Below are 24,736 nucleotides of genomic sequence, written 5' to 3'. Positions count from 1 at the left end.
ACCACCACCATCACCACCATCACCACCACCACCACCACCACCACCACCATGCTCATCATCATCATTCCTTATCCTCCTCCTCAAGACATCCCCAACTCTCTGCCAAAGACAAAGGAAGGCAGGAGGAAGAGAGCCACCCCACACCTCCTCCATGCTCCCACCTCAGCTCACAGAGCGTACACCCACCTCCGTGCCTCTTGGCTCCCTCCCTCTCCTCATTTGCTGATGTACTTCCTGAAGCAGCTGCTCTAGTGAAGTAAGTAAATTCTCAGTCTTCTTTGGGATCTAAGCTTATATCTCCTTCATCAGACAGGTCCCAGGTTCCCCAGAGCTGACCTCAGCAATCTCTAAATTGTACCCTGACACCAGCCTTCTCTGCAGGTATGCACACCTGTCTGCAAACTCAGGTGAGCTTGGGGCTCAGGAGCTCTGTTCCTAAGTTGGTGCTGGCTGTGTTGGGCACAGTGAATAGCAGAGATGGAGGAGGGGCTGCCAGAGAGGAGAAAGAGGGAGGGGAGGAAGCAGGGAGGGAGAGAGGGAGGGCCTGACATCTGAAGAACAGATCAAATTCTCACTAGATCCCAGGGGAAGCCTTGGGCCACTTGCAAAATTCCAACGGTCAGCGGGGCTGCTGACCAGACGTGGTGGCTCTGCTCTTGTCCAACCCAGGAGCCGGGGGCCAAACCCGGCCCGCAGACCTGCTTGGACTGCACCTCCTCCCTGGGGCACCACTGGCGATGGTCCAAATGCCCCACCTGGTGACTGTGACACCTGAAAGTGGGCAGGACAGGTGAGCATCGCTGAGGTGGGGACAGTGCTACCTGGTATCTGCTACCAGCTGTCGTGGTCTGGGCAGGGCTGGCTACCCACCTGACCCGTGATGCCAGGGGTCCTGCAGACCAGCCTGGAGCCTCCCACCCCACCCCCAACCACAGAAGCTTCTGCAGGCCAAGGTCTGGGGGCTGAGGGCCTTCACCAGAGTCTGTCCTGGGTCTTGAGAGGCCACTTTGCAGCCAGAGGCACAGAGAGGCTAAGGGACCTGCCTGGCAGGTGGTGGGTGTATCGACAAAGCCCAGGCCATGGACCTGCAGGGCGGCCTCCCTCCACTTCCGAATGGTAAGTTGGGCAAAGGGCCCAAGGGTCATGTGTACAAGACCCTGTAGGGCAGAGTCAGAGGGGCATTCTGGCTGCCCAGGCCACCCCTCTGCACCTACTCCCTTCACGCCCTGAATCCTGCAGCTGTAGGCCACTTGGGGCTAGCAGCGGAGCTGAGCGTGTGAAGGAGAGGCTGGCACCCTGGTGGCAGAGGCCAGACAGGGCTAAAGATGGCCCTGCTGACACATCCCAGTGTCTGTCCCACTGCCCTCCTTTCCAGCCTCCCAGGAGACACCTGTCCTCCCCCCAGACCCCAGGGGTCACCAATGTCCCACTGCCCTTCTCCCAGGACCCCAGGGGTCACCTGCATCCCACTGCCCTCCCCTCCAGGCCCCAGGGGTCACCTATGTCCCACTGCCCTTCTCCCAGGACCCCAGGGGTCACCTGCATCCCACTGCCCTCCGCCCCAGGCCCCAGGGGTCACTTACATCCCACTGCCCTGCCCCCCAGGCCCCAGGGATCACCTATGTCCACTGCCCTCCTCCCCAGACCCCAGGGGTCACTTGCATCCCACTGCCCTCTGCCCCAGGCCCCAGGGGTCACTTACATCCCACTGCCCTGCCCCCCAGGCCCCAGGGATCACCTATGTCCACTGCCCTCCTCCCCAGACCCCAGGGGTCACCTGCATCCCACTGCCCTCCCCCCCCCCGGCCCCAGGGGTCACCTATGTCCCACTGCCCTTCTCCCAGGACCCCAGGGGTCACCTGCATCCCACTGCACTCCCCCCAGACCCCAGGGGTCACCTGCATCCCACTGCCCTGTCCCCCAGGCCCCAGGGATCACCTATGTCCACTGCCCACCTCCCCAGACCCCAGGGGTCACCTATGTCCACTGCCCTCCTCCCCAGCCCCCACGAAGAATCACCTGTGTGTAGGGAACCTGCAGCTCTCCCAACCCAGCTTCCAAAAGCAGGCTCCTCAGCACTTGCTCCTGCAATGCTGTAGGCAGGGGGTGGGGTGAGAAGGACCTGCAGGGCAGGGTGGGCGAAGCAGGGTGAGCAGGGCTGGGCTGGGCGGGAGCTGGCTACTCGGGGGAGTGGAGAATGACACTGGAACATAGGGAGCTGGGACTGAATTCGCTGTGCCTCACACTCGCTGTGTGACCCCAGGCTGTCGCTCAGCTTCTCTGTGCCTCAGTTTCTGCCCGGGAGGAAGAAGCCACAGGAGGTCACAGCGGGGATCTTCTGGTGTTGCGTGATGACCCGTCTACCTCCCACTGTCATCTCGAAGCAAACCTGCCAACAGGGAGGTGCGGCTGCCTCGGGGTGTTAGGTAACACCCCAGCCTGCTCCTCAGACTGCAGCCGCGCGGCTGGACCCAGATCCTCCTGGCGCCCGAGGCGGCTGCTGCAGCCGGTCCTGCTGGTGGCGGCTGGGGGCTGGAGGGGACGGCTGCAGGCTCTGGAGAGGCGCATGCGGGACGGCTGGTCCTCTCCACACCCCCAGGGGGTGCCCGTCCTGCAGTACCCGCCGGCCCTCACTGGGCAGCCTGCAGCACCTGTCCACGGCCCCTCCGGACACCGCTTGGACACTCCCCTGGAGACTCTGCCAGCTCCGGACCTGCAGGGTCCCCGCCAAGAAGAGCCTGTGCTGGGGGCGGCCAGGGTCCGAGGGGTCAGCTGAGCCCTCTGCTGGGCCAGTGCACCACCCCGCCCCACTGCCCACCCCACCTCCCCCCAGAGGCGGGGCGGCAGAGCTCAGTGGAAACTCCAGGGGCCCAGCCTGGAGGAGGGAGCCGGCCCGCCTGGAGGAGGGAGCCAGCCCGCCGCGCCCGGATGCCCTGCTGCACAGTGAGTGAGCGCCACCCGCCTGGGGGGGCCGCCGCGCTTTGGGGGCTGAAGGGAATGTCTGGGGCGCCCCCGCCACCACCCCCCACCACCCCCTACCCCATCCCAGACACGCCCCTCAGTGGGAGCTGGGCAGGTGGGTCCCAGGGCACCCCGGGCAGTACTGCATTGCACCCATGCCTGGGCCTCCGCGTCCCTTTCCCCCACCCCACCCCTGGGGGCAGCTCCAGCCAGCGCCTCCTGGAGGAGCAGCCGGACAGGGTGGGCGCTTTGGGACTTGCGAGCCCTGCAGGATCACTTCTGAAGATCCCTGTGTCCCGTCAGAGCCTCAGACTTCTGGCTTCTTTCCCCACCACGGTTTCTTTCTTAAAAACCAGACTTCAGAGGGGAGTATCTGTGAATTTCTGAGCTAACGTCACCCTGGCAGGGTGGAGGATAAAGCTGAGAGGTGCTCAGGGTGTGACGGAGGACATGGATACAACCTGGGGTGCAGACAGGGTTCTTGCAGCAGAAGTGGGGTCGGCAGGGCTCAGCTCCCCGTCCCCAGCCTGTGTGTGCACCAGGCACCTGGGGAGCTCAGCGCCTTTCCCTCAGGGGGCTCCGAGGTCAGGGGGGGCCTGGCCACCGCGGCATTGTCTCCTCCAGTGTTTACATAATGTAAGGAGGCGGCAGCCCAGGGCCTGTGGTCCAGACCCTGGGTGAGGAAGGCTCTGTTGGTGCGGCAGGGCAGGAGCAGCCGGCTCGGGACCCCAGGAGAGCCCCGGAGCTGGATGCAGGGCTGCTCTAGACCGGGCTAGCTGACCAAACCGGCCAGCGTGGAGGACTCGGGGAGACAGAGGTGATGGTCACGGAGCCTGGGTTCAAGTCCCTGCTTCTCACCAGCTGCATGTCCCTGGGCAAGGGCCTGCCTTCTGCCTCTGCTCCCTTTGTCCATCTGAGAGGTTAATAATCGTGCCTGCCTCGCCACCACTTTTGTGAGAATGAAATAAGCTCCCGGGTGTGGGGTGGCTGGCATGGTGTAACACCAGACCATAGGTGTGTTTTTGGTTGTTGCCACTAAAAATTTAACTGAACGTTCGTTAATTTTGATGTTGCATTTTCCTATTCATCTTTGGAGAGCCAACAAATTCATTTTAGTCTCAGATAAGTATGTACCTCTTGAAAGGCTGTGCCCACAGGTCTGGCAGCAAGAAGTTCCATGGCTTGGGTCGTGGGCGGGAGGGGTGGGGGGAGGGCAGCAAGCTCCATAAACAGAGGGCAGTGGGGCTGGGAGGCTGTCCCCGTGGGTGGGGACCACCGGCCCTGCAGCAGCCAGCCCCGGGTCTGAGCCTCCCACCACCCAGGGACCCCCCACCCCAGGTCAGTAGGGTAGGGACTCAGACCTGCCGCAGACCAGCCCCCCTGCAGGTCTGCTCAGCGCTGGGTGCCCCGCAGGGAGCCCTGGGCTGGTGCCCTCCCAGGAGACGCCGTCTGCCAGTCCTGGAGGCTGGCAATGACCTCTGTCCCTCGGGGGGCCTTGGCAACTGGTTCCTCAACATCCCACTGCCTCTGGCTGACTCTCAGGCTGACTCCTCCAGGCGGCAGAGAGGGTGAAGAGAGGAATAGTAATTGGGCCAAAGGAAACATCCAAACATTCGCTCCTCAAGCTCTCGTCCTGCAGCCAAGGAAGGCAGGGAGGGAGACGCTGAGCGCACAGCCCCTGAACCCCACTCCTGGGCAGGGTTGCAGGGGAGCAGACTCCCCTGGGGTCCCCACATGCTGGGCCTCTCCCTGCGAGGAGGGCCCCAGGGCCACAAGAGACGCCCCTCCAGAGGTCTGATTGAAGCCATTGGCTGGTGATTTTGGGTGAAAGACCCTCTTTTCCTAAAAGGAAACCCGAGGTGATGGGGTGGGGAGGGGGCGTCTGGGAGCTGCCAGGAGCCAGGACAGGGTGGTGACTGCAGGTGGGCTGGTGAGTCGGGGCAGAGCATGGCTGCTAGGGGTTGGGGCCCTGAGGGGGCTGGGCAGCTCCAAACAAGCCTCTTGGCTGGGCTTCTGCTGTCCTTCTCAAGGAGCCCCCACAGGGCCCCCAGGCCCACGCGGGTCCCTGGGCTGGACAGCCCTTGTGCACTGTCCCAGATCCCTCGACTTCACCAGCCTTGCCGTGGCCCTCCCCCAGAGCAGACCCTTACCGCTCCCGCCCCTCCCACCCTGCAGCACCACCTGGGATCACCCGCTCCTCACACTCCCCCTGGGTAAGGCCAGGCCAGGGGCAAGGATGCCCCAGAGCCAGCCGGCCAGAGGGGCCCAGGGTGACCCAGGTGTGTCCTGCAGCCCTCTGGGCCTTCATCTCCAGCCAGCAAGTGTCATGCCGCAGCTGGCTGAGTCAGAAGCCAGCATCCTCTGGCTGGCAGTCCTCAGCTGGCCCACAATTTGTCCTTGTCACATACTTGTCCGTCCTCCAGAGCCCTGTGCACCCCGGGAACCCACAGCCCCCGTCCAGCCCCTCAGGCCTCCCTGAACCCACGTCCTCTCGGCTCCTCCTCCAGGCCTGGGGGTGCTCTGAGGACTGACTCAGCAGGAGGGCAGCTCCCTTGGCAGGGAAGGAGCCCCTAGCTCAGTAACAGAGCCATCTGAGATCCACCCTGTCCTTACCAGGCTCAGGCCAAGCATTAGCAGACAGGGTGCCCCGGACCCCAAGAGAGACCCAAACCCCTTCTCTGACCAGCAGCTCATCGGTCCAGCCCGAATATGCTCACCAGACATTTCCAGGCATTGTTCTGTGAAACCTCCCTGGGGATCCAGGACACCCCCAACCTCACCCCTCCCGCACCCCCACCACGGGCCTGAAGGAGGCAGACTCAGAGCCGATCATCAACAGAGTGACGAAGTGTGCCAGCTCCAGGGTGCAGCCAGGCGGGCGGGGAAGGTGGCAGGAGCTGACTGCAGGTCACCGAAGCAGACCGAAACGGCCCCCTGGCCCTCACCTGCTGAGTGCGGCTGTGCTGGGGGCTTCCTGCTCCAGCTCTCTTGTCCTTACACCCGCCTGTGAGCAACTGCTGTCCTGAGTAAGAACTGTCCTGTTGCTGGGAAACTGGAGCATGGGAGGTTGTATTGGTCAGCTAGTGCTGTGTAACAAATTGCTACAGACTTAGCAGCTCCAAGAGCTTCTACCCACCCCCCACCCCCACCACTATTATTCCCGTGGCCAGCAGTCCCGGCTTCTCTTGGGTGTCTGCTCAGAGCCTCACAGACAGAAATCAGGACAGCTGCCGGCCAGTTCCTTCTTCATCCCCTGGGAGAGAGCTTATGCCCACGATCACTCAGGCCCTTGGCCAAACTCCATTTCTAGCAGCCATAGGACTGAGGCCCCCGTTTCTTCACTGGTTGTCAGCAGGGCCACTGAGTTCCCTGCTACGTGGCATCTTCTGTCTTTGGGGGGAGAGCCTCCCTCCTGTCAAAACCTCCTCAGTCTCTGGCCTCCGGATCCAGTAGCCAGACCCACCCCACTCATCTCCTGTTTGATGAACCAAAGTCGACTGAGCAGCGGCCTCAGTGACCTCTGCAAAGATCCCCGTTGCCAGGTTGAGTGAAGTCATCAGAGGCACCATCTCGCTGGTATTCACAGATGGCACCCAAGCTCAAGGGCAGGATATCGTGGGGAGGGGGCATTGAGCCATCCTGCAATTCCATCTGCAATTCCTGCCCACCCGGAGGCTCAGCGATGTTCAAGGTCAAACAGCTAGTAAGTGGCAGAGCTGTGGTCATCCCCGGGGGTCTGACTCCAGGGACGCAGCCCTTCAGAGAGGGGAGGGCTCATCTCAGGGGAGTGGGAACCTGAGCCAGGGCTGTGGGGGTACGCCTGACAGAACCCAGGGGGCCGACAGGAGAGAGGGCCTGAGGGGCCGGCCATGAGGGTGGGGGGCATCACAGGAGGGGCACGCCACGCTTTCCCCTCACAACATCTCAGGCCCACCATGAGGCTGCACAGATGAGGGGCCGGCCAGATGGCCCTGGGGGTCAGGGGGTCAGGAAAACCACAGCGGCAGTTGCCGAGGTCTGGGGGTGAGCAGGGCGGGGGCTACGGAGTGAGGGTCTACAGGTGGGCATGCACTCCCACGAGCTGCCTGTCCATCCATGTGATTACTGTCTCTCAGCCCGGAGGGTACCCTGGACGGTAGGACCCTCTGCTTTGCTCACCGTGGGCTCCTGGAGGTCCACCGGGGCAGCCTGGTGATGACGCGGTCAAAGACACAGCCTGCTGGATGGACCGACTGCCAGGCCCCCGCCCAGCAGCCGCCCACAGAGCAGGCTGGGCTCCTAGGGACTCCTCCACGGCAGATGAAAGTCTGCCGCTCCCCTACAGGTCCCACGGCCCCCGAGCCCTGGGGCAGCAGAGGCAGCAGCCACAGGACACAGCGTCTCCTGCCCGGGGCCCGGGGAGCCGCCCCGTTGCTGGCGCGGCGCCCGGCCGCCCGCTGTGGCCACGGCCGTCCTTGCCAGGTGTGTGAAGGAGAAGGCGGGCCGGGCTGGCACAGATGGGGCCTGTCAGCTGCCTTAAATTACAGCTCACCCCACCTGGCCGGCGAGACCTGCTGCCTCCTCCTCTTCCTGCAGAGACTCTCCCTCATTCCCCTCCGCCCCGCAGGGGTTCCCTGCCTCGGCCTGAGTGCACAGGACCCAAGGGGTGGGGCGCCCCCTGCTCCTCCACGAGCACAGGCGGGTGAGCGGAACACCCACCAGGCGGGGGTCAACACAGAAGCCGCGAGTGTGCCAGGCCCCCGTAAGGGCTCCCCACCACATGCTGCACTGACCGTGGGGTTGACCTGCCTTTGCGGCCACACTGCGAGGCTGTGGGCAGAGGCCTGAACAGCACGGGCACCACGCCAGCCTGGAGGGGCTTCCTGTCCAGATGGAAAACCAGCAAAACCGCAAAGAGCTGGAGGGGTGGAAGGCGGGCCACACAGGAGGCTGCCAGGAGGCCTCCCTGGAGGAGGTAGCAGGGGTGGGGGGGCGGCCCACAACAGTCCCCTTTGCTCCAAGATGGAGAAGGGCCGCTTCTGTTCAGCCAGTCACGGCCACGCCATCAGAAGGCAGAGTCACTCCTGTGCTCCGGGCATCAGTGCTGGGGGACACCAGCTCTCCCCCTGAGGCCTCCGTCAGAGCCCTGGGGGCCCTCGCGCGTCCCGCTTTCGTGGTGGATGTGTGTTAGTCTCCTGGAGCTGCTGGTGGCCAAGCCCCGCACGGGGACTTCAGTGATGGACCTCTAGCCTCTCACTCTGGGGGCCAGAAGCTCAGGATGGAGGCATCTGGGGGTTGTTTCCTCCATGGGCTGGGACAGAGAATGCGGTCCAGGCCCCTCCCCCAGCTCCCCGCTGCTTGCTGGGGGTCCTGCTGAGGGGTCGCCGGTTTGCAGAGTCACCACCTGGTCTCTACCTGGTGTCCCAGGCTCCTGCGTCCTGCAGCTGAGCCAAGCCCGTAGGTACTAGCAGCAGCCTGGTCTTTCAGCGGGGCTCCCCTCTGCCAGACCCGGAGCCACACCCCCACGGGGAGCCTTCCGGCCGGTGGTTACAAAACCAGAAGACTGGGGCACCTGGAGAGGACTCTGAGCGAGGTCTAGGCTCGGGCCCTCATGGCCCTGGAGAGCTGGGCAGGACCCGCCTGGCTTGTTCTTGCCCCTCGGGATGAGCCCCGAGGTCCTCTGGCTTCCCCATCGCTCCCTAGAGCATCTTCCTTTCCTCCCAGCAGGGGTCACTCTGAGGCGAGGGTTTTGCTGCACCTCCACCTTTTTGGGGCCGGCACATGGAGAGGTGGGCTCCCCAGGTGGCTCTCGTGGTAAAGAACCCGCCTGCTGGTGCAGGAGACCTAAGAACCTTGGGTTCAGTCCCTGGGTCGGGAAGATCCCCTGGAGGAGGGCACGGCAGCCCACTCGAGTATTCTTTCCTGGAGAATCCCAAGGACAGAGGAGCCTGGAGGGCTATAGTCCATGGGGTCGTAAAGAGTCAGACAGGACTGAGCGACTTAGCGTGCTTGGGGAAGGGAGGACAGATGGATGGACAGGAGATCAGGTGGGGGGAAGCTGAGACCCCAGAGGTGCCAGCTGGAGCGGAGGCTGCCATACTCACGATGTGACTGCCCGTGGGCGGGGGCGGGGCAACTCAGCGCGCCAGTGAGTTAATGAGGATTGCAGTGGAGGACCAGCATGGATACCTCTCCCCATCTGACCACGGGGGTTAACGGAGCAATAATGGAGCCCCTCCTACATGCCAGGCACAGGAGCCTTCCCTCTGTCTACCCTCCCGAAGTACCTGATAAGAAGCTGTGATTAAAACCTCTGCAGAAGGGAGAGGCTGAGGCTCAGAAAGGCTGAACAACCCATTGCATTGTCTACCAGACTGGCTTCAGAGAGAGCTTTCTGTGACTCAGTCCTGCCTTTCTCCACCCCCGCTCTCAACAGCTACTCTTTGTGAGAGAAGAAGATGATCAAACATTCCTTTTGGATCAAAATGATTCAGTTTTTGTTCCCCAGTAAGAATGCAAAACTTTTTAATGAAAGACTTCAGATAAGCCACCAGCAATCCCTCATACCCTAGTATGAATTAGGAGTGTGTGTGGGGTGGGGTCCGCTGTGAGGATCGGTTCGCAGCAGAATAGGATTCAGAGAAGTGGATATCCAGAGGCTATGAAGCCTAAGCAGGGAACCCCATCCTGGATTTCAGGGGGCTTTCTAGGTAAGGGGTATACCCTGCAAGAGAGCCTGGAAAGAAGTGAAAGTCCAAGTGTCTGGCCCTGCACCAAGAGGAAACTCTGCCCTCACCCACCCCACCATAGGACCAGGGGCACCTGGTGTGGCCGCAGTGCTCGGCCCCTGGCTCTGCCCTCAGTGGTCCCTACACTCCTGTCCCCTCAGGGCCTCACAGACCCGCCCGGCCCCCCAGGGAAGCCCTGTCCCTCCCCCAGGGCCCCGGGGTCTGTGCTGGAGGGCCCCTCCCTGCCGCCACCTCACTCCTGGGAGCACAGAGGTCTGCCCTGGGGTGGGGGAGGCAGGGCGAACAGACCCAGGAAGACCTCGCCCACCTTCTCTCCAGCCTCCTGCTGCTCAGGAAGGACCTCACCGAGGGCCCCTGCAGGTCCACCTGGGCCGGAAAGAACCAGAAAATGCGGGAAAGAGCCCAAGGGACCACGGGAAAGAGCGAGGCTAGCCGCAGGCCTAGGGGCCTCCCTCTCCATCGCCAGGTCTGGGCCTCGCGACAGCCCCTTGTCCACGCGGCGCTGGGACAGTGAGCCCCAGACGTTCCAGGGCCGTGATTCTGGGGAAGACAGACCCTCGATGGCTCCCCGACCCCTCCCGGAATTCCTCCCCCCAGCTTGAGCCTGAAGCTGAAGTCGCCGGGCCTCCAGGGGTGGGGACATTACCACTCAAGGGCTTTGCTACGAATAACCTATTTACGCAACAGACAGGCAGGCGCTGGGGAGTGTGATGGGGGCGGGGGCCACGTGCTCTCACCCCCTGGGCTGACTTCCTGCTTCTGTGAAATGATAGACCTCTTCCTTCCATTTGGAGACCTGACTCATCAGAGGGTCGGGGAGACCTTCTCACCCCAAAACCTGCGGCCCCGGCTAAGCAAAGGAGCCCACATTAGGAAGGAGGGCTGGCTGCCCGCCATATCTGGGGAGTTGGGACGGTAGGGTAAGGGAGTTAGAGAAGGCAAGGTTCAGAAAAAGAACGAGACTGGCACTTTACAGGAGCAGATCACCTTTAATGAGGTGAGAAGGGGCAGCAGTCAGATTAGTGAGCTGCTGCACTAACCCAAGGAAAAAGTAAGTATATATAGATGTATATGTGGAAAGCTACTGTCTGAAGGGGGCCTGTTCCTCTCCAAGGTTGTTCGGAGTAGTTGTCTCTTAAATGGCTGGGGCAAGGAATTCTGGAGATCCACCAGAGGCTGGACTGGCTGGGAGCTGGGCATAATCAACCTTAATGTCCATTTTTTTTTTTTTTTTCCTTCGGGTGAGAGAGTTCTTTGTTTTGCACAGAATGGTGGGGAGGACCTGGAGGAGAGTTTTAACTCCAGGCTATTTTGAGCCATGTAATAACTTTCCTTCAGGGACTGCCCCAAGGGACCCAGTTCTTCCTTGAAGTTCTCCACCCCACTACTCAGTGGCTCACTTGGGATGCTTGTAAAACTCCCCAGGCCTGGACCCGACTTGCCTCACCACCAACTTAACGGGAATCCCTGGGGGTGGGAGGGAGACCTTCTCCCTTGGCTCCTCGGAGTCAGGGTGTGCCCGTCTGGGCCGGGCTTCCAGAAGGGCTGAGGCTGTTAGGGGAGGGGCTCTATGGAGGGAGGTGGGATCTCCCAGAGCACAGGAGACTGAAGACCCGGCTGGGAGAACTAGCCGAAGACGAGGAGGAGGGGGCAGAAGCAGCCGTGGGGGTCGGGGGGCTGCAAGAAGCAGCCGGGTCCGTCCCCACGCCGGCCACCACCCCACCATGTCCCGCTCCTCGCACCCCCTTGCTTAAGGTCCAAAGACCCCACCAGCTGCTGAGCTACGGACTGAGGAGGGGAGACCCCCGAGGAGGCAGGCGCTGGGGGCGTGCAGCCCAGCCAGGCATGCAGAGGCCCCCCCAACCCCACGTCATTCCTCTGCCCACCCCACCCCGCCAACAGAGAGCAGATTGATATTTACACAGCAGGTGTGGACACATGAAACAAAACCTCCCCACCCAGAGAAGGAGGGTAGAAACCCTGGGACACTGGGGTCCCCTCCACCTTCCCGAGTCTGCTGGACCCTGACGGACAAACCCAGACAGACAGGCAGCTGCCTCCCTGGGGCTCATAGCCACATGGGCTCAGCTCCAAGGAGGCTAAGGGGAAGTTGGCTGAGCCGGGGGATGTCCAGGAGGACTTCTAGGAGGAGGCGAGGCTGGAGCCAAAGTGGGCTGCAGGAGCGGGCTTTCCTAATAGACTCGGTGCAGGCTGGGGGCCATGTGTCCCTGTGGATGGAGGGCACCAGGCACATGCCAGGCTGAGGGACGTGCCCTTCCATCGTTTAATTCTTCTTTCCTGGATGTGCTTGGCTCACGCGCAAACCAGCCCTGGCGTGGAGCTCCACACTCACACACCTTGGCTTCCTTCTAGAAGTCGCTGCTTTCTGAACAGCCCTGCCCACCTACCAGGCCTGCTCCCTTCCTCTCTTGGAGCCACCCCTCTGCAGGGTGCCTCCTTCCAGAGCCTTCCCTTTCTGGTCAGCTGCCCTCTGGCGCCTGGACCTTAGGTTGAATACATGTAAGGACGACCTGGAGGCCCAAAGTGCTGACATCCCCTCCACAAGCCAGTGGCTCCCCCCAGGGACCCTGGAATCTGCATTTGGTGGCTCTGTCCTGGTGGGCCCCCAGATCCTACAACCCCTCATGGGAGCCCATCTGGTTACCAGTGGTCATCAGCCCTCCCCAGGAAGCCATGCCAGTGGATGGACACAGCTGCCCACCAGCCCTCTGCCCATATGCAAATATTTACCAAGACGGCTGTGCAAGGACCCCCAGTAAGGCCCCCACCGCTGATCACAGTTGCTTGTAATAAAGCATCACATCTAACAAGGTGGGGAGATTTTCCAATACTTACAGTGATTAAAATTGGAGCTCTTAAAGTTAAAACAAGAGGGCGGACCCCCAATCTGCCCACCTGGCCCAGCCCAGCCCGGTCTCTGCTCTTTGATGAATATGCCCAGCAGTTTTCAACCACTTATGGAGCAGATGAGCTAATTTTCTGTGTGGTTTGCCTGTTTCTTTCTTAATATTTATGTATTTGGGTGGCTGTGCTGGGCCGTAGTTGCAGCACGAGGGATCTAGTTCCCTGACCAGGGATCAAACCCAGGGATCAAACCCCCTGCATTGGGAGCGTGGAGTCCCAGCCACTGACCCACCAGGGAAGTTCCTGCCCATTATTTTGTAAATCCTCGTCTACTCCAAAAATTGCCTTTCACTGCACGCATGCTCTCAGTAAGAGGCCGGTCCTTCCTGCTCCCCAGGCCATGTCATTCCCATAGACTCGACCATGCATCAGCTCTGGACAGCAATGTGAATCCAGGGATGGCCCAGCGGCCCGGGGCATCCATGGCCCGCACCTCTGTGGGGATGGGGATGCGAAAGGGAGAGACCCTAAGAGGCAGCCTGGGGGGGCCTCCAGGAGCTGAACGCATTGGGGACCTCAGGCTGTGCCATCAGGCTCTCTGGGGCCAGAGTAGTTAGCATTTTAATTGAATTTTGAAGCCCACCCCACCTCCACCAAGATGAGTGGCACTGCCCAGCTCAGCAGCCCTTGTCCAGTGAAGGACAGAACCGCTGACCCCCTGGAGCTAAACGCGATTGATCGGACAGGGCGACAGCAAAAGAGACCACGGCAGACACACAGGGTGTCATCAGACTCAGCTGTGAGGAGGCCAGGGACAGAGCCCAGCCCGGCTCCGCTCTCCTCCGTGTGCCCTCAGAGGACCTTGCAGAGAAACACCCTGCCAGGCCCCCCAGCCCCACCCAGGCCTGAGATCCGTGCAGGGAGGCCCATGGCTCTGGGTGACCACCTCCCAGGGAGCCGTCCCCGTCGCCCAGCAGGAAGGCCCTGCTGGCTCCCCCGCAGGCTCTCCCACACCCTCGCTAAGTTGTGGACTCCCTGGAGAAATGGAAGCAGCGGAATGTATGGAGATCCACGTACAAAGAGACGGACTAGGAATCGGCTCACATGGTCATGGAGGCCAAGTCCTCCACTGTCCATGGCAGTGATGTAGTTCAGCCTGAGTCTGAAGGCCAGTGAACCAGCGGGTCCCGTGTCCAAGGGCAGAAGAGGACATCCCACCTCGAGAAGAGAGTGAATCCACCTATCCTCAACCTTTGGATTGAATGACGCCCGCCCAAATTGGTGAGGGCCGTGCTACTGGGGAAGAGCAGAGAAATAGCTCCAGAAAGACTCTTGAGAGTCCCTTGGACTGCAAGGAGATCAAACCAGGCAATCCTAAAGGAAATCAACCCTGAATATGCATTGGAAGGACTGATGCTGAAGCTGAAGCTCCAATCCTCTGGCCACCTGATGCGAGGAACTGACTCACTGGACAAGACCCCAGTGCTGGGAAAGATTGAGGGCAGGAGGAGAAGGGGGCAACAGAGGATGAGATGGTTGGATGGCCTCACTGACTCAATGGACATGAGTGTGAGCAAACTCCAGGAGATAGTGAAGGACAGGGAAGCCTGGCGTGCTACAGTTCCTGGTGTCCCATCCAAGAAATCAAGCTCAGAGTCATGAACTTTTTCCCATTTTCTTCCAAGAGTTTTTGGTTTTTTTTTAAGTTTGAAGCTTTTATTTGTGTTGATTTTAATGTTCCACTATTTGATTTTAGGTTCAGTATGTCACTAACGTTATTTTAACTTTATAGTCATCAAAGACTGCAGATTATTTCACAAGCACTTACTTTGTGGGTAAAATCTGATATGAGCAGATCATTTCAAGACATCGTGGATAACATTCAGAAAAGTAAAGATTTACACAGTAGATGATGTGTATTTTTTAAGTATCACGAATAATGGAAAACATTTCATTTCCCCTTGAAAACTAAACAATGGGGATTTTCCTAGGTTGAGTGTTTTTATTTATTTATTTATTTAATTGGAGGCTAATTACTTTACAATATTGTAGTGGTTTTTACCATACATTGACATGAATCAGCCATGGGTGTACATGTGCCCCCCATCATGAACCCCCCTCCCACCTCCCTTCTTCCAAGAGTTTTATAGCTTTGGCTATGCCACTTAAGTCTTTAATCCATGTTGTGTTAATTTTGTACCTGGTGTGAGGTTAGGGTCCAGCTTCACTCTTTCCTTGTGGAGATCAGTTTCCTAGCACAATTCGTGGAAAAGACTGTCCCTGTGTCTTTTATGTATTTATTTTAAATGTTTTATTGAAATAGGGTTGATCTACAACATTGTGTTAATTTCTGCTGTACAATAACAAGATTTAGTTAAATTTATATATATATATTCTTTTCCATTATGGTTTTTTATAGAAAATCGAATATAGTTCCCTCTGCTAAACAGTAGAAACTTGTTGTTAGCATTTCAAAATCAATCTACGTATTGATCATCTTATTGGCTGGGATTTTGGAATGCTGTTAAATAGGCCTGGAGAGAGTGGATGTCTCTACTTTGTTCCCAATCTGAGCCGGGAAACTTCAAGTCTGTCACCATAAAGTTGCTTTTCCTGCATCCACTGAGACGATCATATGGTCTTGCTTCTTTGGTCTGTTGCTATAGTAAATTACACTGATTGATTTTCAAATGTTGAACCAGCCTTGCATTTCTGTGATAACTCCTAGTTGACAGTGTTATATATTGCTACACTGGATTTGCTAATAGTTTGTTGAGGATTATTGCATCTGTGTGTTTGAGAGTTCATGGTTTCACTCATCTGTGAGCAAGCTGAAGGGAGACCCATTGGGGAGGAGGTCAACTCTGACCTCAAAGAGCTCATGTCTGACCCCAAGGGCCATGCGGGTGTCTGACCACACTGCAGAAGGTGATGTGGTTCAAAAAGGAAAATGTGTTTCCCTGCTACCTCTCTGGAGTCTTGGTACTCTCTTGAGGGCTGGGAGGTGTGTTATCATCTAAGGATGGGGGCATGCTGAAGCACCAAAAGGTCAACATCACCTAGCCTGGGGCAGAGTCAGCTAGAACACCGACTCCTATCCCAGCCCTTGCTGATTAACTGCCGTTGCTTGGAAACCTCTGTTGTGAACTGAATGTTTGTGTGCGTGCATGCGTGCGTGCATGCGTGCTCAGTCGTGTCCAGCTCTTTGCGACCCCATGGACTGTAGCCTGCAGGGCTTCTCTGTCCATGGAATTTTCCAGGCAAGAATATCAGAATGAGTGGCCATTTCCTTCTCCAGGGGATCTGAATGTTTATATCCTCCCGAGTTCATGTGTTGAAACCTTAATCCCCATGTGGTGGTTTTAGAAGGAGGAGAGGTGATTAAGTCATGAGGGTGGAGCCCATATGAGTGAGATTAGTGTCTTTATAAAAAAGACCTCAGAGAGCGTGTGCTCTCTCTCTCCCCCTCTCTCTCTCTCCCTCTCTCTCTCTCTCCCTCTCTCTCTCGCTCTCCCTCCCTCTCTCTCTCATGCTCTCTCTCTCCCTTGTGAGGATGCAAAGAGAAGGCAGCAGTCTGGAGCCCAGGAAGACAGCTCTCCCTTGACCCCCATTGTGCTGGTACCCTAATTTCAATCTTCAAACCTCCAGGCTGTGATAAGTAAATTTGTTTCGCAGCCGCATCGCCTGTGATATTTTGCTGTCACAGCCTGAGCTGGCTAAGACATAGGCTTGGGTGGATATCAGTTTTTCTTATTTTCAAAATATACCTGAATCTGCCCACTGCTCCCAACTTCCCCTTCTACCATCCTAAAGTAAGTCTGGACCACAGGAAGTCTTTCTAAAACGCACCCTGTCTCCATTCTTGAACCTCCGGAGCCAGAGAAATATTTTTTTTAACAAGGTCATAACATTCCTTTCTCAGAAACCAGCAACTCCCCCACCTTGCCCCACCCAATTTGGTCTCCATCACCATGAACATGGAACTCCACACATGGTACAGAAAGTCATGCATGGGGTAGGGGGATAGGGCGCCAGTCTCCACGGCCTCACCTGGTACCCCTTCTCCACTGACCTCTGCCATCATGTGAACACACCAAGCCCATGTCTGGGCACCTGCTGTTCCTCTGCCTGGAAGATGGTCAGCCCCAAGGTGCCAGGGCTAGCCCCTTCACTTCACACAGGTTCCTGCTCAGAGGTCAGCCCCGTTCTCAGAAAGCTCTCCCTAGCCACCGTCTCCAAAGAGCCCAGCATGCTGTGGCTCCTCCCAGCCCCTTACGCAGTGCCCCTGTCCTTCACAGGCTGGGTCAGAGCAGGGCCTGCCTTGCTAGGGTCTGCCTTCAGACACTTGTTTTCTGTCTTTGATTGTGAGCAACATGCAGGCAGGAGCCTTGCTTTCCTGTTCTCAATTGACTCCCCTGTGCCTGCAATACTATCATAGCACTTAGAGAGGTGCCATCAATATTCAGTGAGGGAGGGACAGAGGGGCCCGGGAGCATCCCGAGTCCAGGAGACAGAGCCGAGCGGTGGTGGAGGCCGTGCCCATCTCTGCCATCTCCTGCACAAAGTCCCAGTCCCAGCAGCCTTGGCCCCACACTGTGAAGGGAGGCCATGCTGCTGGGGGTGAACCTTCACCTGATACCCCGCCATGCAGGCACTGGGCCAAAGCTTTTACCTGCAACTCACCTGCACCAGGAAGGATGTTACCTCAGTGCCAGCTCTGATGACAGCCGGGACGAGGATGATGTGGGCAGGCGCCTGTCCCCATGCCTGCGGCTTAGTGGGTCGTCAGCAACAGCAACTATCATTAGTAACATTCCCAGCTAACAGCTAGCAAATGGAGATTAAGCAAGCTTGAGCAACTTCCCCAAGGGTCTGTGGAGCCAAACAGGCTGGAGTTCAGAGCCTGCTCTGCCAGGTGATTTTGTTTAATTTTTCAAAAACATCAGTGTTCTCACTTGTAAATATGGATAATAACACCTACTTCATAAAGGTCTCTGGCAAGTGGAGACGATGACTATAAACCACTTAATACAGTGTCTGCAACATAGTAGATGATCAGCCAAGGGTAGATGGTAATCATGGCAATGATGATGCTGTGATGGTGGTGGTGGTGGTGCTGGTAATGATGGTGATGGTGGTGACGGTGGTGATGGTGGTGATGATGGTGGTGATGGTGGTGGTGGTGATGGTGGTGATGGTGGTGGTGATGGTGGTGATGATGGTGGTGATGGTGGTGGTGATGGTGGTGGTGGTGATGGTGGTGGTGGTGATGGTGGTGATGATGGTGGTGATGGTGGTGGTGATGGTGGTGGTGGTGATGGTGGTGGTGGTGATGGTGATGATGGTGGTGATGGTGGTGATGGTGGTGATGGTGATGGTGGTGGTGGTGGTGGTGGTGATGGTGGTGATGGTGGTGATGGTGATGGTGGTGGTGGTGGTGATGGTGGTGGTGATGGTGGTGGTGGTGATGGTGGTGGTGGTGATGGTGGTGATGGTGGTGATGGTGATGGTGGTGGTGGTGGTGATGGTGGTGGTGGTGGTGGTGGTGATGGTGGTGGTGGTGGTGGTGATGATGGTGGTGGTGATGGTGGTGATGGTGATGGTGGTGGTGGTGGTGATGGTGGTGATGGTGATGGTGGTGGTGGTGATGGTGATGGTGGTGATGGTGGTGGTGATGGTGGTGATGGTGATGATGGTGATGGTGGTGGTGGTGGTGGTGATGGTGGTGATGGTGATGGTGGTGGTGATGATGGTGATGGTGGTGGTGGTGGTGGTGATGGTGGTGATGGTGATGGTGGTGATGATGGTGGTGATGATGGTGGTGATGGTGGTGGTGATGGTGGTGGTGGTGATGGTGGTGGTGGTGATGGTGATGATGGTGGTGATGGTGGTGATGGTGATGGTGGTGGTGGTGGTGGTGGTGATGATGGTGGTGATGGTGGTGGTGATGGTGGTGGTGGTGATGGTGGTGGTGGTGATGGTGGTGGTGGTGGTGGTGGTGGTGATGGTGGTGGTGATGGTGGTGGTGGTGGTGATGGTGGTGGTGGTGGTGGTGATGATGGTGGTGATGATGCTGGTGATGGTGGTGATGGTGATGGTGGTGGTGGTGGTGGTGGTGATGATGGTGGTGATGGTGGTGGTGATGGTGGTGGTGGTGATGGTGGTGGTGGTGGTGGTGGTGATGGTGGTGGTGGTGATGGTGGTGGTGGTGGTGGTGGTGGTGATGGTGGTGGTGATGGTGGTGGTGGTGGTGATGGTGGTGGTGGTGATGGTGGTGGTGGTGGTGGTGATGGTGGTGGTGGTGGTGGTGGTGATGGTGGTGGTGATGGTGATGGTGGTGGTGGTGGTGGTGGTGATGATGGTGGTGATGGTGGTGGTGATGGTGGTGGTGGTGATGGTGGTGGTGGTGGTGGTGATGGTGGTGGTGGTGATGGTGGTGGTGGTGGTGGTGGTGGTGGTGATGGTGGTGGTGATGGTGGTGGTGGTGGTGATGGTGGTGGTGGTGATGGTGGTGGTGGTGGTGATGGTGGTGGTGGTGGTGGTGGTGATGGTGGTGGTGATGGTGATGGTGGTGGTGGTGGTGGTGATGATGCTGGTGATGGTGGTGATGGTGATGGTGGTGGTGGTGGTGGTGGTGATGATGGTGGTGATGGTGGTGGTGGTGATGGTGGTGGTGATGGTGGTGGTGGTGGTGATGGTGGTGGTGGTGATGGTGGTGATGGTGGTGGTGGTGGTGATGATGTTGGCATTGGTGGCCATGGTGATGACAATGAAGATGGTAGTGGACGAATGAATGAGGATGGCAAAACCTGGATTGATACCCTGTTCTGATTCCAAAGCCCTGGCTCTTCCTGGAATCTTGACTCCAGCTTCTGTCATCCTCTGTGCCAGTGGTTTTCAAAGCTTTTAGTCTCAGGATTCTTTTCATTAAAAAAGAAATTATTGGGGACCACAGTGATTTGTTTCTGTAGGTTAGTCTATCAATATTTACTCTGAGTTTTAAAAAATATTCATACTTATCCCTTTAAAAAGAAAAATGAAAGACCCATTATGTTGATAACACAAATACCACATTATGTATGAAAACCAGCTATATATTCCAAAATATAAATAGTGAGTGAGAAAAGCAGTATTATTTGACATTTTTTTTGAGAGTCTTTTTAGTGTCTGGCTTAACGGAAGCCAGTTGGAGTCTCACGCCTGCTTCTGTGTTCCTTCTATCGCAGTCTCACACGACGTAGTCTCCAGAAAGCTCCACTGTTAAATTGTGAAAGAATAAAGTGAAAAATGAAAATAGCATCCTCGTATTTTGCGAACAGTGGTTTTCATGTCTTGGACCCTAGAACAGTCTGGGGACTCACAAGGGTACCAAGTTCACACCATGAGAAGTGCTGCTCTAGGTCCTCCAAATCTAGTGGAACGTTCTCAGCTCCCGTTGCCCCCACGATCCTGCAGGGGCGACAGAAATGCCTGGAGCCCCAGCTCGCTTCAGTGCGGACTCACATGTGACCTGGGTGACGACCTTCCCACCTCCAGTACTCAGCCCCCTGTACATAATGTTGCTGGGCTTCTCCGAATTCTGCCTGCTGACCCAATGCAGCCCATAGGAGAGGGACTGGTTGGCAGTGGCCAGTGAGTGGGAGCAGGGCCTGAGACCACTGGCCAGACCCAGCCCTGCAAATCCGCAGGGCATCCCTGCTGGGCAGGTTTCCACGTCTTGAAATGAAAGGTCAGCGTGGCTGGCTCCACGCACAGCTTCCTGCAGGCAGATCTTTTGCTTCCGTGGCACCAGGCCGCAGCCCCAAGCCCTCCTCCAGACATCAGAAGGGAGGATGTGCCGCAGTCCTTGCGGTCCTCCCAAAGTCAGGCTGGAGAAAGCAGCCCTCAGCCCCAGCGTGTGCTTGCCAGAACCCTGCGTCTCCGTCAGAACGCTCCAGGCTGGCTGGAGATCACCAGCCCCAGAGGCAGCCCTCCGCCAGGACTCAGGGCTTCTGTGTCGGTGGGGGTTGGGGGGAAGCCCTTGCTGCCCTCCCATCCTCTGTAACTGAGAACAAAGACAGACTTCTCTCTTGGGGCTGAGACCAGAAAGGGCAAAGCCCGATCAGCTCTAGTCTATGGCTTTCAGGACCCTGATGCTGTGTCCTCAAATGAAAACTCAGAACAAAAGCATTTAGAACAGGAAAGAAGTTCAGCAAACTTGGGGCTGGCTCAGTGAAGCAGAATGCAGGCCTTCAACGCAAAAGCAGATACAGGATGCCCGGGGTCCCTGCTGCAAGGGGTGAGTCACATCCCCCAAAGATGTGTCCCCCAGATCCACGCTGGGGCTGACGGCTGGCTTTCTCCAGCCCGACTTTGGGAGGACCGCAAGGACTGCGGCACGTCCTCCCTTCTGATGTCTGGAGGAGGGCTTGGGGCTGCTGCCTGGTGCCACGGAAGCAAAAGATCTGCCCGCAGGAAGATGTGCATGGAGCCAGCCACGCTGACCTTTCAAGACGTGGAAACCTGCCCTGAGGGATGCCCTGCAGACTTGCAGGGCTGGGTTGGCTGGCCTCCTCAGTGTGGCCTCATATCCAAACCCGTGCCTTTGAGCGTGAGTTTACCCGCACAAAGGTTCTTTGCAGATGAAATGGAGGACTTCATACAAAATCCTAGATTATCCTGCTGCTGCTGCTAAGTCGCTTCAGTCGTGTCCGACTCTGTGTGACCCCATACATGGCAGCCCACCAGGCTCCCCCATCCCTGGGATTCTCCAGGCAAGAACACTGGAGTGGGTTGCCATTTCCTTCTCCATGGATTATCCTGGAGGGCCCTAAATCCAACGACTGTATCCTTACAGGAGAAAGGAGAGACTGGGACACGCAGAAGTAGAGGACTGTGTCAGCGGCTGGAAGGATATGAGGGTGAGGGGAGCGTGGAAAGGAGCCAGTGAAGACTGAAAAAAAGAAAGCATGATGTAAAAGCAGAGAACTGGGGTTTTGTTAAAAACATTTTTTGTCTGCGCTGGGTCTTCCCTGCTGTGCGCGAGTTCTCTCTCGTTGCCGTGAGTGGGGGGCTACTCTCTAGTCACGGGGCCCGGGCTTCTCACTGCGGTGGCCTCACTTGTTGCAGAGCGTGGGCTCTAGGGTGTGGGCTCAGTAGCTGTGGCACATGGGCTTACGTGTCCCGCGGCACGTGGAATCTTTCCGGAGCAGGGATCAAACCCATGTCGCCTGTAGTGGCAAGCTGATCCTTAACCACTGGACCACCAGGGAAGTCCAAGAACTGTGTTTCATTTGGCACTGGGCCTTGACAGATGTAATTAAGTTACTTCTCTAAGAAATCCTGGATTATCCTGGAAGGCCCTAAATCCAATGACTGTATCCTTATAGGTAAAAGTGTTAGTCACTCAGTCATGTCCTACTCTCTGCAACCCCATGGACCCCTCTGTCCTTGGATGCTCCAGGCACGAATGCTTGGAGAAATGGGTAGCCATTTTCTTCTCCAAGGGAGTTTTCCAGACCCAGGGATCGAACCCACGTCTCCTGCATTGCAGGCAGATTCTTTACCATCTGAGTCACCAGGGAAGCTGAAAGTAGGCAGTGTGTTAGTTGGTCAGTCATGTCTGACTCTTTGTGTCACACGGCCTGTCATCCACCAGGTTCCTCTGTTCATGGGATTCTTCAGGCAAGAGTACTGGAGTGGGTTGCCGTTTCCTTCTCAAGGGGATCTACCAGACCCAGGGGTTGAACCTGGCTCTCCCACATTGCAGGCGGATCCTTTACCAGGCTCTCCCACACTGCAGGCGGATCCTTTACGGTCTGAGCGACCAGGGAAGCTTATAGGATAAAGGAGAGGAGAATTGGAGACTGGAACATGCAGACGTGCTAAGGACTTAAGCCTGGGGGCCAACCTCTCAGACTGCTCAGAGAAACTGCTCCGAAGAGTTAAGGGAGCAGCCAGGATATATAGGAGTTTTGTAACAAAAACCAGGCAATCAGAACATCAAAATATTGCTGTTAATTAAAAAAAAAAAAAATTAGACGTCTCAAGTTGAGGAACTTAGCAGTTTTCTGTGTATGGGAAGGTGCAAGAGTCTGGGCTCACTGGAGCCATTCCTTTGATTAAACCTCGGCTGTCTGGGGCCAGCATCCTGCTTTTCTCCATCCTGAGTCCCCGTGGGGTGACAGTCAGGACAGCTGCAGTGGCGGGCGGCCTGGTGGCTGCAACATCCTTTGTCTGCCGATACGGCAGGTGACATTCTCTGTCCACACCAGCAAGCGTGCGGTGGGCTCTGTCCAGCTCGGGGACCTCAGGCATTCCCCAGGCGTGTGCCTGCCCCCCTCACGGCAGTGCCCACCTCCATCCACACAGGAGGGCCAGAGGCAGAGTCTGCCGGCCCAGATTTCACCCCTGTGACCACGGGGAGGTCTGAGCGCGGGCACGTGGCCGTGTCATGCGGCATCCAGCATCTCGCATCCCACACACGGCCTCTGGAGCCCACGCCAGTGGTACCTGTGGAGTCCCTGAGGGTCTTGGTAAATAACACCTTCCTGTCCCTCCAGGTAGAACAAGTGCTGGGGTTTGAATGTGTCCTCCTGAAGGACAGGGATGCGTATGTGAGAGAGAGAGACAGAGGCACAGAGAGGGAAAGAGAGAGACGGAGAGGGAGCCATCCAGGCCAGGCCGGCTCAGGAAGCCCGGGCCTGGTGCCCACATGACTCAGAATGCCCAAGGGAGCTTCTCCAGCTGAATTTCACAGGTTTCCCTGAGAAAGAGCAGAGAGCAGCCCCTCCCAGCCCCCACACCTGGCTCAGTGACTCAGCCCATGAAGACACCCTTTCAGGAAGACAGTGTCTCCTGGGACGGAGCAGGAGCACGGGGGTGCAGTGCCTCCCTGCGGGAGCTGAGACCACAGGGACTGGGCTGGAGGATGACCCCTCTCGGCACGCCCAGCCCCAAGGAGGGGCACAGACAGCCGGCCTCCCGCACCTCAGCTAGACCTCCGGGCGTTCAGTCCTGCCTAAGCCTCTCCGGGGGCTTCCCTGGTGGCTCAGCTGGTAAAGACTCCACCTGCAATGCAGGAGACCCAGGTTTGATCCCTGGGTTGGGAAGATCCCCTGGAGAAGGGAATGGCTACACACTCCCAGTATTCTTATCTGGAGAATCCCATGGGCAGAGGAGCCTGGCGGGCTACAGTCCATGAGCGACTAACACTTTCCCTTTCAGAACTCTCCCGAGCTGCCTGGCCTGGAGCTGGTCACTTCACCTCGACAGGGTGGGGATGGTGACCCTTGTCTCCGGGCAGAGGAGAGGTGCAACCTGGCATGCCCAGAAAGTGAGGACACAGTGCCTGGCACCTGGCAAGCTGGTGATCGATGCCGCAGTGTTCTTACGATGGACTGCTGGGCTGTGGAGACCACACTGGGGCCTCACGTACCCCTCGGGGGGGAGTCACCTCAGCCCCTCTGCACAAGCGAGGAAACTGAGGCTCAGGAGCTGAGGGCCTCCTAGCAAAGAGGCTCTGAGCTGCCCCTGAGTGTCCAGCAAAGTCCACAGGCCACATGCTAGGGATGGATCTGCTCTGCGGCCAGCAGAAGACAGCCGGCCCAGGTTGGCCTGTCCTGGCCGATCCCCTGGGCCACTCCGCTGCTGCCCTGGGCCCAGGGAGGAGGCGGGGACCCAGCTGCACCCCTTATACCTGGGCCTTATTTTCCTTACCTGAGAAATCGGGAAATAGTCACTGCTGCCTCTGCCGCTCAGCAGGCGTGAAAGTACCCGGCACCTACCTGGCTCAGGCCCCTGCTGGGGGGCCAGCCCAGCCAGCTCCCCCCGCAGCCCACCTGGGAGGCACCCTGTCAGACACCCCTGTTCCTAAGTGTTCTGGCTGCTCTACCCTGCCCGGGGAGGCAGCCAATGCAGCGAAGGGACAGGGACCCCCAAGGGCTTCCCTCTGAGCCCGTGGTCGTCTTCATCAGCGGGGTGGAGGGGCAGAGCTCAGAGGCTCAGGGACAGCTCTGGACCAGGCTGTGGGGAGCAAGAGCCTGGAGAGCTTTTGCTGGCTCTGTGCCTCTGTCTCCCTGCCTGTAACCTGGAGCCTGTCAGGACCTGCCTTCTAGAACTGGGGGGAGGATTGGAGTTATCATTTAGAGCCCCTTGGCATGGCACTGGGGACAGGGTGGGGGTCTACCTGCAAGACCCGTGGG

General features: G+C 57.8%; 1 protein-coding gene and 1 long non-coding RNA gene across 2 annotated transcripts in view; one reads left to right on the top strand and one right to left on the bottom strand.

Annotated features, from left to right (window-relative positions):
- Positions 1-2,776, top strand: part of MRGPRG (MAS related GPR family member G) — a 15,105-nt gene extending 12,329 nt beyond the window's left edge. The window contains 1 exon segment of the mRNA XM_055583253.1: positions 2,600-2,776. Coding sequence (XP_055439228.1) covers positions 2,600-2,776 — 177 coding nt within the window.
- Positions 2,777-4,301: 1,525 nt separating this feature from the next.
- On the bottom strand, positions 4,302-7,255 carry LOC129653557 (uncharacterized). Its single transcript, XR_008715159.1, has 3 exons — positions 7,120-7,255; positions 5,907-6,013; positions 4,302-4,594 (listed from the first exon to the last, which is right to left on the bottom strand). It is a non-coding gene; the product is annotated as an uncharacterized LOC129653557 (long non-coding RNA).
- Between the last annotated feature and the right edge of the window lie 17,481 nt (positions 7,256-24,736).

The sequence above is a fragment of the Bubalus kerabau genome, chromosome 5, assembly GCF_029407905.1.
Source record: "Bubalus kerabau isolate K-KA32 ecotype Philippines breed swamp buffalo chromosome 5, PCC_UOA_SB_1v2, whole genome shotgun sequence".
Classification (NCBI taxonomy): Eukaryota; Metazoa; Chordata; class Mammalia; order Artiodactyla; family Bovidae; genus Bubalus; species Bubalus kerabau.
This window is presented reverse-complemented; position numbering and strand designations above follow the sequence as displayed.